Source organism: Lepisma saccharinum, chromosome 11 (genome assembly GCF_977018435.1).
Source record: "Lepisma saccharinum chromosome 11, izLepSacc3.1, whole genome shotgun sequence".
Lineage (NCBI taxonomy): Eukaryota > Metazoa > Arthropoda > Insecta > Zygentoma > Lepismatidae > Lepisma > Lepisma saccharinum.
This window is the reverse complement of record NC_139239.1, coordinates 48,150,009-48,164,250: the sequence shown is the minus strand read 5'-3', so window position 1 is coordinate 48,164,250 and position 14,242 is coordinate 48,150,009. Positions and strand designations below refer to the sequence as shown.

Genomic DNA, 14,242 nt, shown 5'->3' with positions numbered 1-14,242 from the left:
ATCAGCTGTTCATTTGAACAGTTCGTAAACAATACGTGTTCTCAGTCGACCTGGTGTTTGAATACAAATCAATGACTGTTTTCTCTTTAATTTATGTAAATGATTTATCATGAAAGCAAAGCCATGGTTTAATAATTTGTTTTGTGAAGAAGACACAACTTAAATTGGGTTATGGATGCAACGGTGCACGGAAGATTCAACCTCATCAAGGAACCGAAGAACGGATTCGCTTTCTGATGAGCAGGTCTAAGGAGCGATTCGGGGACTGGTTCGAGAGGAAGGAAACATGGATTTTGTTTGAGTTTACGCCGATCAAAGACATCGGTGATCATCCCAACGCACAAAGGATTGCGATAGAATTTGATTGGATCCAACGAAACACAAAGGACTGTGTAACATGTTTTGCCAAAAATCTATGCGCGCAATATATAGTGTGGACAGATAATCGAAATTTTCTTTGACGATTGTGAGCTGCGTTATGAGGTAGCCGGATGGTCGTAAGTACAGTATCTTTACTTATATAAGTGTCATCGGAAGACTGCAGGATATTTCGTGGTACAGCGGAATCTATTTGCATCTAATTATAAAAGCTAGCTTTCGTGTGCATCGAATTTGGCCATTTTCGTCGACGCGTCGCATCGTTAATTTAGGCGGGAAGGGAGAGCGTCAGGTAGCCATCTTGGCGAGTATAAACAATCGGTCAAGAAACTGTAATGTATATATCAATTATTGTAAATATTCTTTGATGCTCTTATTCTGTGTATTCGTAACTTCCTTTGAACAGATGGTTTGGGTAATGTTTTATGTTTAAGCATCGGGTAGGTGACGTATGGTAATACGTAACTGCCTCACACAGAGTGAATGATTGACTTGTATGTTGCCAAGTTGTAACCGTAATCGTTCAAATTTTTATTGAAAGATAGACTCTTGATAATACTAGTCACCTACAAACTGCTTGTTTTAAAAGGGGTTTACATGGTAATTTCACAAGTGTACACCAGTAATTCGTCGAATAGATTTTAGCTGGGGATGACGTCACGTCATGTTAGCTTGAACAGCTGAGTTCTATAAATAACTGCACTGTTTCTTTATCGGAGTCAACGGACACAAAATGCTACTTGGATATTATGGCATGCAACTTTGTCGTTAATAATTGAGTATATAAAAAAAAAAGCGCTTGATCAGTTGGATAAATCTTTGTCTGTGTTTATCAAAATAAATATATATTAATAGTTCTTCCTGGCGTTAACATTTCACCACAAAGCAATCCCAGTGTTAAATGTATGGTTATGTATGTATTAATGACAGTGTTCCTTTTCAGAAAAAGGGGGGGGGGTACAATTCGCACTAGTCGCTCTGGGATGATAAGTGTCAATTAACTCATAAATAATTGGGAAGTCATTGTTGCAGGATTATTTTTACTTTAGTTTGATCTGCCTTGTCTTATTTGATCACTGTAGTTCTAACGTCGTCCCAAACAGCGCTACCAATCGGGTGGATGGCTCTGAAACTCAGCGAATAATTGGATGCGGTTTCAGTGTTTAAATTAAATTGGTAATATTCGTGAATGTTCATGCTCCAATTTAATATACCCATCTTACGAGGCTAAACGCTTAGTTTTTAGGGATTCCTATCATATACAGGGCTTCCCCTGGAGTTGTGGATTTAATTTGGGGTTCACAGCACCCACAGAGCGTTAAAGTAGATTATGAGACTTAGTGTTGTAAGTTTCATAGGTATTAAGCAAATTGTTATTTTAATTTTTTAGTAACAAAATGGGAACGGAAAACGAACCTGTGACGTTCGAATCGTTGTTCGCGTTCATCAAGCAGAGTGATGAAAGGAATGATCAACGGTTCCAAGCGTCAAAAGCTAGTATTGAGTTGCTGAAGTCAGAATTGCATGACTGTAACCAATTGCTGAAGTCAGAATTTGATGACAGTAACAGATTGCTGAAGTCTGAACTTACTGTCCACACTAGTAGCTTGGTGGGAAAACTTCAGTCAGACCTCAGTGATACCAGCAAATGTATCTTGGACTTGCAACAAGAGGTAGTTAAAACAAATGAGGGTCTGCACGATCTCACGTTTTCAGTATCACAGTACAGGGCTGAGTTGGTAGAAAAAAGGCATGAGTCTTTGACAAAGGAGTTTGATTTGTCAGGGAGTAAAGTAGAACTGATGTATGGTGTTGTAACTTCTTCTGCGGTCACCAATTGCATGTGTACTTCACATTCGGTCGAACATGACCACTGCACAGGCACTCTGACTTCCTGGTCAGAAAGTTATGCACAGAGTACCAGCGAACTGAACCGAAACAGAACGTTAGAGCAAAAACACCACAAGGGTAATAAAGGAAAATATTTGATAAGCGAGGAGTGGTCTTTTGGGGTGTCGGGTAACAGAGACGAGTCTTTCCCTGTCGGCTTTTGCACAAAAGATGCATCTTTCCCAAAACCGAGCTTGCAATTTTCTTTATTGGGTGTTGGTTCTAAACAAAGTGGTTCTTCGGGTTCATCTTCGTTGTGTAAGCGTGTCTACACGGTGCAAGCTGATACAGGGTGTTCGGAAAGTAAGGTGGTTTCTCATTGCCTACACTCAAATGCAGTATCATCTCAGAACAAATCTACCCTGTCTGTAGTGTCAGTTGGGGAAAATAGTATTGACTTACCTTTAGTGTCGATAGTTCAAGATCATTCGGTACACAACGTAGTCATACCAGTAGTTGGTTATCCATTGCAGACTGGTGTGAGGAATTCAGTAATCAAACCCAGAAGTTGCATTAGGTGTGGTCCTATGCGTGTTCTTATGCCCAAAAGAAATGCCAGTATGGCATGTGTCGTTTCTTTCATGAAATTAGGCACTGGTTATTCAGTCAGATATGGGAGGCGCATCAGAGTTAAAATGAAGTCACCTACTGACTCACTTCCCAAGAAAACTTTGGTAGTAAGTCGAACTGTTGCTGGAGGAAGAGTATCTCTCCATCCAAGCCATATTAGGAAGAGAAGAACAAAAAGGTCTCCTCGGAAAAGTACCAATACAAAAGTTTTGGGGAAAATTTTGAGTATTTGTCTTCTCTTGGCTTTGTCTCTTTGGTACAGGGTTAGAATGATCTGGCATCGCACTCATGTCAGAAGAAAATGGCATGGGATGCATATGGTTGAGTATGATTGCTCAAAGATGAAGCCTGTTGAGATCATCGGAGCGATCATCACTCTTTGATCAGTGAAAGCAACTTCGCTTTGTACAAAATGTAAATATTAAAGATAATATATTTAGTTTGACGGATTTAATAACGTATGTATCTTTGGGAAGTTTAAAATAAATTTGAATTTAATTATCATTTGAATACTAACTTTTGTTTATTTTCAAACGTCAGTTCAGTTGGGGCTAGTGTCAAGTTTATAGCTCAGAAAAGATATCTGATGGACAGTCTGGTGCGGGAAATTTAAAATGGGAGCATTTAACAAGTCAAGCAGCCTCACTATCATTTTGGAGCCAACAGCTTTTAAGTGGGCAGTATCATTTTGAATTTGTTGTTACATGTGCTTGCAAGTTTCATTGTAAAATTTTGTGCGAATTTCTCGGGTAGAATCGTGTTGATTGGCGTTCTAAAGAAACACAAGGGAACATCAGGGACACTAGATGTTGTATTTGTTCGTCCTTGGGAAAATACGTCTCCACACATAGAAAATGTGAGAATGATAGGGTGTCGAGGGGACATTTGCCATTAGTGTCGGCCTAGTCCTGACACAAGTTTGTCTGGAGTCTGTATTTTGGAGAGTTTAAGTAACGACATTCAATAGGTTTGATTTCTCTGTATACATGACATGGTGATGGTAGGGGGTATCTGAGATATGCCACCCGATGGTAACCAGTATTCAAGAGGGAACAAATTAATTTCAATTAATCTTGCATGGCAGCATAAAATTATAAGTCATATAAAACGAATCTTTGGTTTACTCAAGGCGAGTATCCTGGTTCGGTTCCAGTATTAATAACAAAAATGTTAGTGGTACATTTGGTGGCCGTGATTGCGCGCCATGTAATTACGGGGCTGTTGACGTCAGCTGTTTGATGTAGCTTCTGGCTTTGGCGAATTCTCCTTGCACAGTCGCATTTAAGGTTACTGAGTTGTCCAAACATCGAATTGTGTTTGTAAGAAAAACATATTTCTAACTATCTGACACACCAAATTTTGAGTTTTATGGGATCTATTTTGAATATAGATATTGTGTATTAGTAAATTTAACATGTTAAAGGATTCCACGCTTTCATTGATAGATTGTGTGACAGGAGAAAAATTGGATCACCAGTCGATAGAAATTTGTAAAGTTTGGAATTGTTCAGAGGACAAGGTAAAAATGTGGGTAAATAAAGTACTAGATATGAATCTGGATGGGGTAGAAGAAATGTTACTGAAACTGTTGAATTCCAATGAACAAGAAAAATCCCAATGTCAGGGTTCGAAATGAAGTTGAGGGTCGTTAAGCTTAGGGAGATTAATTTCTTGTGTGTCAAGTGAGTTAGCGCCTGCGGCGGGCAAGTTTGCCAAGTCGGTGCAATTTCGCGGCGGACCGGAACATAAGTGCTCCTCCCTTCCTTTCCGATGCTTGATTGCATATGTTCCATGTTGGTTCTTGCTTTTATGTCAATCTTCATTTCTAGATTGATGCTGGAATGCATATTTAAGGAAATTGTTGACAAACTCAAAACTGTTTTTGCTCTGGCGCGTGCTGGGTAACGGGTGGAAGTTCCTTCCATTCCAGTATAAAGAGAACACTGATGGTGTTTTGCACAAATATGAAGGCCATGGGTATTAACATCATTAAAGACATCAGGCCAAATCTTTAAGTCTCGTGCACAATAAATTGATCTATCCTTTATGACGCTGAGTTTCGGAGGCAATATGTCGGGTTGACTTTTGCAGTTGCGTGATCAAGTGGGCATAACCTTTCGCCTGGATAGCATGCAATTGTGGGTTTTAATCAGGAGTCAGCACTAGCTGAAGTGTTCAAGCTCAGGGTGACTGGTGCGATTTGGACATTTGTCTCTCTGGGAAGATTCTTGTTATCACCAAGCAGTGAAAGTTAAAGATAAAATGTTGTATATAATTGATGATGAGTCATAATTGTTAATTGCATATGTATGTAATGGTTTTTTGTTTCTTTATAGTCTTGTAATATGAGTGATCTGTATTATCTAGAGTGGAATTGTACTGGTAGATATGTATTTTTGGGTTCAGCCTCTTGTTGGGCGCCAACTATGACGTATGTGGTCATAGGAGTTTTTTTTTTTAATGTAATCATTCGGTCCAACATGTTAATTCATGTATATAATGAGTAAATTTTATGTTAATTGCCTCGCCACCCTCGTTATAGATATTAGTGGGCGAATCAGATCAATGTTTGTACACCTGGTGACAGCAGTGTACAGGACGGATGAATCAGCTGTTCATTTGAACAGTTCGTAAACAATACGTGTTCTCAGTCGACCTGGTGTTTGCATACAAATCAATGACTGTTTTCTCTTTAATTTATGTAAATGATTTATCATGAAAGCAAAGCCATGGTTTAATAATTTGTTTTGTGAAGAAGACACAACTTAAATTGGGTTATGGATGCAACGGTGCACGGAAGATTCAACCTCATCAAGGAACCGAAGAACGGATTCGCTTTCTGATGAGCAGGTCTAAGGAGCGATTCGGGGACTGGTTCGAGAGGAAGGAAACATGGATTTTGTTTGAGTTTACGCCGATCAAAGACATCGGTGATCATCCCAACGCACAAAGGATTGCGATAGAATTTGATTGGATCCAACGAAACACAAAGGACTGTGTAACATGTTTTGCCAAAAATCTATGCGCGCAATATATAGTGTGGACAGATAATCGAAATTTTCTTTGACGATTGTGAGCTGCGTTATGAGGTAGCCGGATGGTCGTAAGTACAGTATCTTTACTTATATAAGTGTCATCGGAAGACTGCAGGATATTTCGTGGTACAGCGGAATCTATTTGCATCTAATTATAAAAGCTAGCTTTCGTGTGCATCGAATTTGGCCATTTTCGTCGACGCGTCGCATCGTTAATTTAGGCGGGAAGGGAGAGCGTCAGGTAGCCATCTTGGCGAGTATAAACAATCGGTCAAGAAACTGTAATGTATATATCAATTATTGTAAATATTCTTTGATGCTCTTATTCTGTGTATTCGTAACTTCCTTTGAACAGATGGTTTGGGTAATGTTTTATGTTTAAGCATCGGGTAGGTGACGTATGGTAATACGTAATTGCCTCACACAGAGTGAATGATTGACTTGTATGTTGCCAAGTTGTAACCGTAATCGTTCAAATTTTTATTGAAAGATAGACTCTTGATAATACTAGTCACCTACAAACTGCTTGTTTTAAAAGGGGTTTACATGGTAATTTCACAAGTGTACACCAGTAATTCGTCGAATAGATTTTAGCTGGGGATGACGTCACGTCATGTTAGCTTGAACAGCTGAGTTCTATAAATAACTGCACTGTTTCTTTATCGGAGTCAACGGACACAAAATGCTACTTGGATATTATGGCATGCAACTTTGTCGTTAATAATTGAGTATATAAAAAAAAAAGCGCTTGATCAGTTGGATAAATCTTTGTCTGTGTTTATCAAAATAAATATATATTAATAGTTCTTCCTGGCGTTAACATTTCACCACAAAGCAATCCCAGTGTTAAATGTATGGTTATGTATGTATTAATGACAGTGTTCCTTTTCAGAAAAAGGGGGGGGGGTACAATTCGCACTAGTCGCTCTGGGATGATAAGTGTCAATTAACTCATAAATAATTGGGAAGTCATTGTTGCAGGATTATTTTTACTTTAGTTTGATCTGCCTTGTCTTATTTGATCACTGTAGTTCTAACGTCGTCCCAAACAGCGCTACCAATCGGGTGGATGGCTCTGAAACTCAGCGAATAATTGGATGCGGTTTCAGTGTTTAAATTAAATTGGTAATATTCGTGAATGTTCATGCTCCAATTTAATATACCCATCTTACGAGGCTAAACGCTTAGTTTTTAGGGATTCCTATCATATACAGGGCTTCCCCTGGAGTTGTGGATTTAATTTGGGGTTCACAGCACCCACAGAGCGTTAAAGACCCTTAATATATATGCAGCATGCAGCACACCTCACTAACTGATTGTCTTCGCATTTAATATAAACAATATATATGATTTATCCATAAATAACCAGGTAGATGTTCGTTTGATGTCGCATAGTAAAGTAAATTTGGTTTATCAAAATTTTTAAATACGATGACAGTCTCGAACGAGACAGTGTGTCTCGGAAACTGTTATGTCTTATCCTTATTGATATAAACAGAAATAAACATCTCGACAGTGTGTCTCGGAAACTGTTATGTCTTATCCTTATTGACATAAACAGAAATAAACATCTCAATATTGGAACTTCATAATTAAATATATTAAAACTTGTAAGAAGGTGGATTACATTATTAAAACTTAAAATCATCCATAAGACACATAAACAAGATGCATAATCGTTGCTATGCACAGCCTATGGACATTGGCCATAACTGCTAGCTTACGTATACAATAATACATTTTATAATATATATCAAACTTCTCCCCTTCCAGAGAAAACAAACTTATGAGGAGTAAAACACTAAGTCTCGGTCTCGACTTTATAGAAGCCTGTATCGTTCTCGCCTCGATTTTTACAAGGTCTCGATTCATACCACCATCCCCATAATCTATGGTGAAGAGAAGACTTACGCATTACGAGGTCAGTCACGGTGTCCGCTATGGCGTCGCACTCCAATTGGGCCCAGTCGTCCTGAGGCATCAAGTTGAATTTCTTGGCCAAATAACGACAAATGGCAACGGACTGGTTGATTTTCTTCCCGCCAAATTCCAGAACTGGCAACTTCCCAAATGGCATAGCTACAACAAGGAAAATAGATCTAGTTAGAATCGTAAGACTAGATGAATTCCAACACAACAATGACGATCTCTTTAAATTTATTTTTCTTGCTTCTGAAAGTCAAGATTTTAGTTCATCTTTTGTATATTCAGAAAGAAAAAAGCTTGTTTATTTATATTAAATATATATATATATATAATTGTAAATGATTAAACATAACCTTTGCTTTAGCATAGTAACATCCACAACACAACGATTCGAACACAAAATGGGCAGAGCCCCACAGATGGATAAAAAGAATGTGCTTACGTTAGTTTTTAACGTCTCAGTAGATCCATAAATTATTCTTATGTATAGGTATATATGGAAGTGTTCGTAAATGTTAAGTATAATATACTATTAATGCGTCATACGTTTTAAAATAACAGTGGTTATTTCTTGCACTGAATTTTTGGAAAATTCGCCTTAAAAACGTGGAATTATATTTGAAAATTATCTTGTAGTTTATGGCGTCATTAAAATTTCTGAACCGTTGGGCCATCTAGTGTATTTTCCTTAAGTCATGACTACATACACAGATGAAATTGAACTTTGCTCAACCACACCAAAACTTACTGCTTATACTTACACGACTTCATTTCCGGCCATTGTTCATTTTCTATTCTGACGTCTTCGAACTCTGCACCTCCATACGAAAGGATGTATCTGATTGGTTCTGTTAAGCCCCGACTGTTGAAGTATGTCAGTTTGTATTGGGGAGCCATTTTTGTAGAAGTGGAGACGACTAAGCTGTAAATAAATTAAAATAATACACGCTAAAACTTCACTTCTGTTTAAGTGTCCGTACATTGTGGATAAAATAAATGGGTGAAGGACGTAAATGAATTCAAATGCATGTGTAATGATTACATAGAGACTGCTTAAAATTCACACATAGGCCAAACATCTTGTGTATAGTATAACGTGTTTTCGTTTAGTTTTAAGAAATCAGTGACGCGAGGTGTTTGTATACAAACAAATATTAAACTATACAGGTAAAAATGACTCCCGCCGGCCTCCGTGGTGGAGTGGTTAGCACAGCTGCGCTACGGTGCCAGAGTTCCCGGGTTCAAATCCCGGCCTGTGCATGTGTGTTCTTTATAAGTGTCCCTTCATAAATTTCATCATCATAACTCATCCTCATCTTCGCGATTAGCCAAAAGTGGCACAAATACAAAGTAAAATTAACCAAACCAATCAATCAATCAAAAATGCCCCCAATTTTTAGCTGGTGAGAAGATTAGCACACACACACGTTGTTCTGCACGATAAAATTTCGTAGGGCGGTGGAGATCGTGTCAGAATATTTTAATGGGGTAAAGGTGGTGACACCTTGATGGATGGGACTTTCTTTCAAGCAATTTTTGTAGAAAACATTTTTTACATTGAGGGATGAAAGCGGCCAATCAAATGTAAACATCTCCTCCACCAAATACACATTGGGCTGCATTTTGCAGGCTGACGAGGCTCTGGCATCTGGACCCCCATCCAGTGAGGATGTGAATAGTCTTTCATCAAACTCATCAACATTCATTTCCATCTCCATACCCAAAAGTAACGGAAATGGGATGTTGAATAACCAAATCAATCAATCACTTTTTACACTGACCTCTGCATTCAAACGGTCGAGAAGAAGAAATTTCAGATTTCTTTTCATCTTTAAAATTCGATTACTTGCTTTTGCGAAGCTTCTGAACCAACTGAATAGGCTCGGCAATTCACGAGAACACAGATGGTTGATATAAAGAGTATCCATGTCTTCCCTAGCTTATGGCTACATGTAAATATTTCTGAATATACAAATCCTACCGGCTCCTCTGAGAATTCCTAACCTCCAAATATAATTACCTTTTAGCCTCACAAAATACAAGTTTATCACGATAATAGGTTCACAAGTTCAATAAAACGTTGAACACTGTACACTGTGTGAGAACTAGCAGATCTCCTCGTTCTGTCAAATCTGCCAGAGCGATTGGCGAGATTACCTTTTAAGGATGGAGGCTATAAAAGATAGTACCACAGCTTCATCAGCTTTGAAGGAACACATGACTAAGTCGTCCGGAACTTGTCAAGTCATGCAACTTACAGGAAAAATCGATGGACTGATTACTTTATCGCTGGTGAAGCTTATGATTATCGTTACTATAGATAGCTGAGCACGAGTTTTGGCCTACCAGCATTTGTTAACTTCAGCGTTTCTCAGGCAGCTTTCAGACCAAAACGACGCGCAGGTTTCGCACGAAGGTGACAAGCGAGAGCTACACGGCCTCCTCCAATCTATAAGAAAGCATGAATTGCGCATGTGCAACCAACGGACCGAGGCGACATGATGACCGCTATCGAGAAAACTGCCCAGTCCGAGCTCCACGCAAGCGACAAGTGACATTTGCAGTTTGTCATGTCGCTTCGGTACGAAAGGTTGTATTTGTTTCAGAAAGTTTGTTTCCAAATATCGCGTGTCGCTTCGGTCTGAAAGCTTACTAAAGCTTCTGCTTTCCAAGGTCTCCGTGTTGGATATTCCTTTTCAACATAAATAAAATCCCCCACTTACAGATGACGTATCTGTTCTGGATTTTTCGAAGTTAAATAAACAAATAATAATAAATACATATACACATAATTGAGTACAAATACACATTGTTTATTGTGTGATGAACTAAGTTATAATATTTGAAACTAATAATAATATAGTGCAGAATTACTATTCGATTGGAAGTCGATGGAATCATAACAACCCAGAAGTGTCTGTAACTTAATATCTAGACTAGAAAACTTAGAAATACTGTGAAAGATTTTGAAAAATGCGAACAAATAAATTGCCAGAAGACCGATCCTCCTTTTTAAAAACAGCATAACATTCAGGCAGAAGTATGAAATTCAAGACTTAACGAATTTGAATATCAGATACAATGCCCACTTTGGCGTCGCACTCCAATTGTGCCCAGTAATTAGGTTGCAGTTTTTGGGCCAAACAAGGGTAGGCTTTGGACCCTAGCTACAAGACGCGAGCTGGTTCGAATCTCCTGTGGGGAGGGGGGAAACGTAAAAACGTTTCTCCTGAGATTTCGGCCAGTGTATGGGACCGGTGAGGAAATTGGGGAGCTACGAATGAGTAGCGCAATCCGACCATGGAAACCCACAACAACCACCGAGAGTTCGTCGTGCTGACCACTTCGTCACCCCGTAACTGGTTCGGTGATTGCCACCTCTGTTGAGTCATGTGGGAGCGAGTCCCGCAGTCGGTATGTAGGCTTCGGCCTTCAAGAACTGTTTAGCCCGGATTATGTTATGGCAAGAGATTGATTCTTTCCACCAACTTCCAGAGTGGGTAATTCCTAAATGGAATAGTGTATACATCTTAATATTGGCGTACTACGATTACAAAAATATTATTTGTTGTACAAACACAAAGATGTTCTTCAGTGCACCTTTTAAAAGTTGTAGTAGTTTATGATAACATATTAAAGTTACTAGGCAAGAACTTTACTACATGATTTAAGTTCTGTTGTCTCTCTTAACTGACATGATAATAATTATTAAATAAAGAATAATGCCTGTTCTTATCACAAGCTGTTATGTAAGGTTGCTCGAAATTGTTGACTTGTGCAATGGGTGTCAACACGAATCAGGGCATAGTAACTGATTCTATCCGCAAATAGCAACTATGAAAAGAACACACCTCTTGACGAGATAGTACGTAGCTTATCTTATCAGTGTTTGAATAACATTAGTCTTTCGACAAAAGTGGGTGGGCAGCTAGCAAATTATGACGAGAGAAGAAATATGCTCCACATCTATGTAACGTCCGTTAGCTGTGTTCAAACATGCCTTCAGCGTTAACAAGACTTGTAGAAGAAAAGGGTGTTTCCAACTGTTTCACGGTATCCAAAATTGTGTTGAGAAATGGGTTTTAAGATATTTCCAAGATATTAGGATTCCTAAGTTTTCATACATCAGTTAATATTGTTCAACATGGCTTTGTTAAACCCGTCGGTTTCTTATTCCTTTTATACGACAACTTAACCTTCAAGATTTTGGTGAAAGCCTTAATGTGAAACGTCGAATCAGTCCTATTTGGAGGAGTCGTTTCTCGTTACTGATTTTAACCTGATGTGGTTTGTAGTAACTATATAATGCTTCGTTCTGCGGGGAATTCATTTATGCTTAATTTATGTAGTTTGTCTGCATTCGTTTTTTTGGTTGATTTACGTTACTTTTCTACCTGTCCAGATTAATCGTGACCATTATGCTGAACTGATAAACGCAATGGCATATTCATAACTTACCCAGGATTCGAATCTACTCGATACGCTTGTGATTTGTGTGAATCGCAACAAATTTTAGGGGGTGTAAGGGATCATGTCTTCAGAAGGCACTCAAATGTCAATCTCACGTCCACGCAGTAGATCCTGGACTGCATTGTTGCAGACTAACGATGATCTTGCGTCTGGACTCTCAACCAGTACAATCCTCTGTGGGGCTCGTGTTATGTACTATCCACACGTGTTTCTGATTGTCCTTTCATCAATTTATCTTATGACCATTCATTCTCATCTTCGCAATTAGCCAAACATGGCAGAAAAACGAAGTAAAGTAAACCCAATCAAACACTCAAGCAACCTAATTTACTGTTTGTACGTGTGTGTATATATATATATATATATATATATATATATATATATATATATATCTGACTTTCTTTCGGGTCATTCACCCAATTGTACTCTGATGATTTTAAACTGTGCACTTTAGTATAGGAAAGGATGAATCTGATTAGTTTTGCCAAAGCTCGAAAGTCGAAGTGTGTCAATTTGTACCGAGAAGCCATTCTGAAGAAGCACGCGGTCTTAGTAGGTAAGTTGCAACTCGAAAATAAAAATGCTTATACAAAGCAAGCGAGCGGGAAAATAATTAGATCATCCTGGGCTCCCTCTCGTTTCGTCCGACACACTATATAATTTTTAATGAAGAGAGGTCTATGAAAAGTAAGGTTATAAGTAATAGGTGAAAATTGTAAACCAACCTTTCAATTCGGAGAGTTGGTCAGTTATGTCCACAAGTGTAACAAACCAAAAGTCCAATACGGCTTCGAATAGATAGGAACGGTAAACCTTATCTCTTCGATTGCCAGAGGAATGGAACTGGGAAGGTAGCAATTGTCAAGTTTATTACAAAGAAGGCTTTCATAAGTTTTGAGGGGAAGTAATGGAATACAAACTTTAACGTTGATTCCATCCTGAACCTGCTTGCAACTTTCTGAGAAGATCGGCGGAACTTTGGATATTAAGTTATCGCAGGTTGCTATCATATAAACCGCGCTAGATACTAAGAACACTATTTAAGCTTACATAACAGTCACAGTTTATTTTGGAACGTGCACAATTGCACCCAATATGGTACAGGATAATGTTGAGTCATTGTTTTGCCTGTAACGTGCGTGGTACCGCAGGCAACGACAAAGAGAATGGTAGACAAATTGTACATTTTCATACTCATTTGCTTTGCTCAATGTAAGGTTCAAGAATCTGAACAAAACCGACAATAAACAGAGAATAACTTGTGCTCCAACTTGTGCATAAGTACATTCATAGGCAATAGCAATGAACAATTTGCCCACTGTTATCTTTGCTGCCGATTGTACTGATAAGAGTAAAGATCTACAGTAGTATGTGATTTAGAATGGGTCATGATTTCGGTGACCGGATGACAGATGTTGGCATTTTCAGAACTGCTACACTGATAGGTTTCCCAGACCTGCACTTTCACAAGGGCATCAAGAGTGGACGAATGAGCAAAACATTCCAGCAGCAAGATAGTCTCCAGTCATTATCGTGCGATGAAAATGCATAAGAATGGCTAGAGTAGATTCCGGAAGACCGTGCAGGTCAACAGGAGAGGCATAGGTGCCAGTTGACTTCGAGGACAGCACCTAGAATAGTGTGGAAAAGCACTTTTGGTCGAACTTTAGCACGAATGTGTTGTTACTCCAGGCACGTCTTGGCGGCACTAGGTCGGTGTCTAATCAAGTGGAAGGGAATCCGAATTTTACTCCTCTAGTATAAATGTCTACGTATAGTGAGTCTATATTTTATCATCTCTAATTTATATCGAAACATAATTCTTCTCAAAGTTTGTCCAAAGGGCTGATAATACTACTATAACCCCATCAATACGTCGCAGGCTCAAAGCAATATGTTTCTCAAAACATATCAAAGTTGTTATTGTGCAAAAGATGTACTACGTCATCGTGGTCTGCATGTTTTTTTCTTTC

General features: G+C 38.7%; 2 protein-coding genes across 2 annotated transcripts in view; one reads left to right on the top strand and one right to left on the bottom strand.

Annotated features, from left to right (window-relative positions):
• LOC145995020 (uncharacterized) overlaps positions 1–10,033 on the bottom strand; it is a 53,262-nt gene extending 43,229 nt beyond the window's left edge. The window contains exons 1-3 of the mRNA XM_083131553.1: positions 9,957–10,033; positions 8,561–8,721; positions 7,785–7,952 (exon numbers count right to left, since the gene is read on the bottom strand). Coding sequence (XP_082987679.1) covers positions 7,785–7,952; positions 8,561–8,721; positions 9,957–10,018 — 391 coding nt within the window. The 5' untranslated portion in view covers positions 10,019–10,033. The remainder of the gene's footprint in view (positions 1–7,784; positions 7,953–8,560; positions 8,722–9,956) is intronic.
• The window catches only part of LOC145994778 (uncharacterized), a 147,355-nt gene that overhangs the window by 35,412 nt on the left and 97,701 nt on the right, over positions 1–14,242 (top strand). The gene's annotated exons all lie outside the window — the stretch shown is intronic.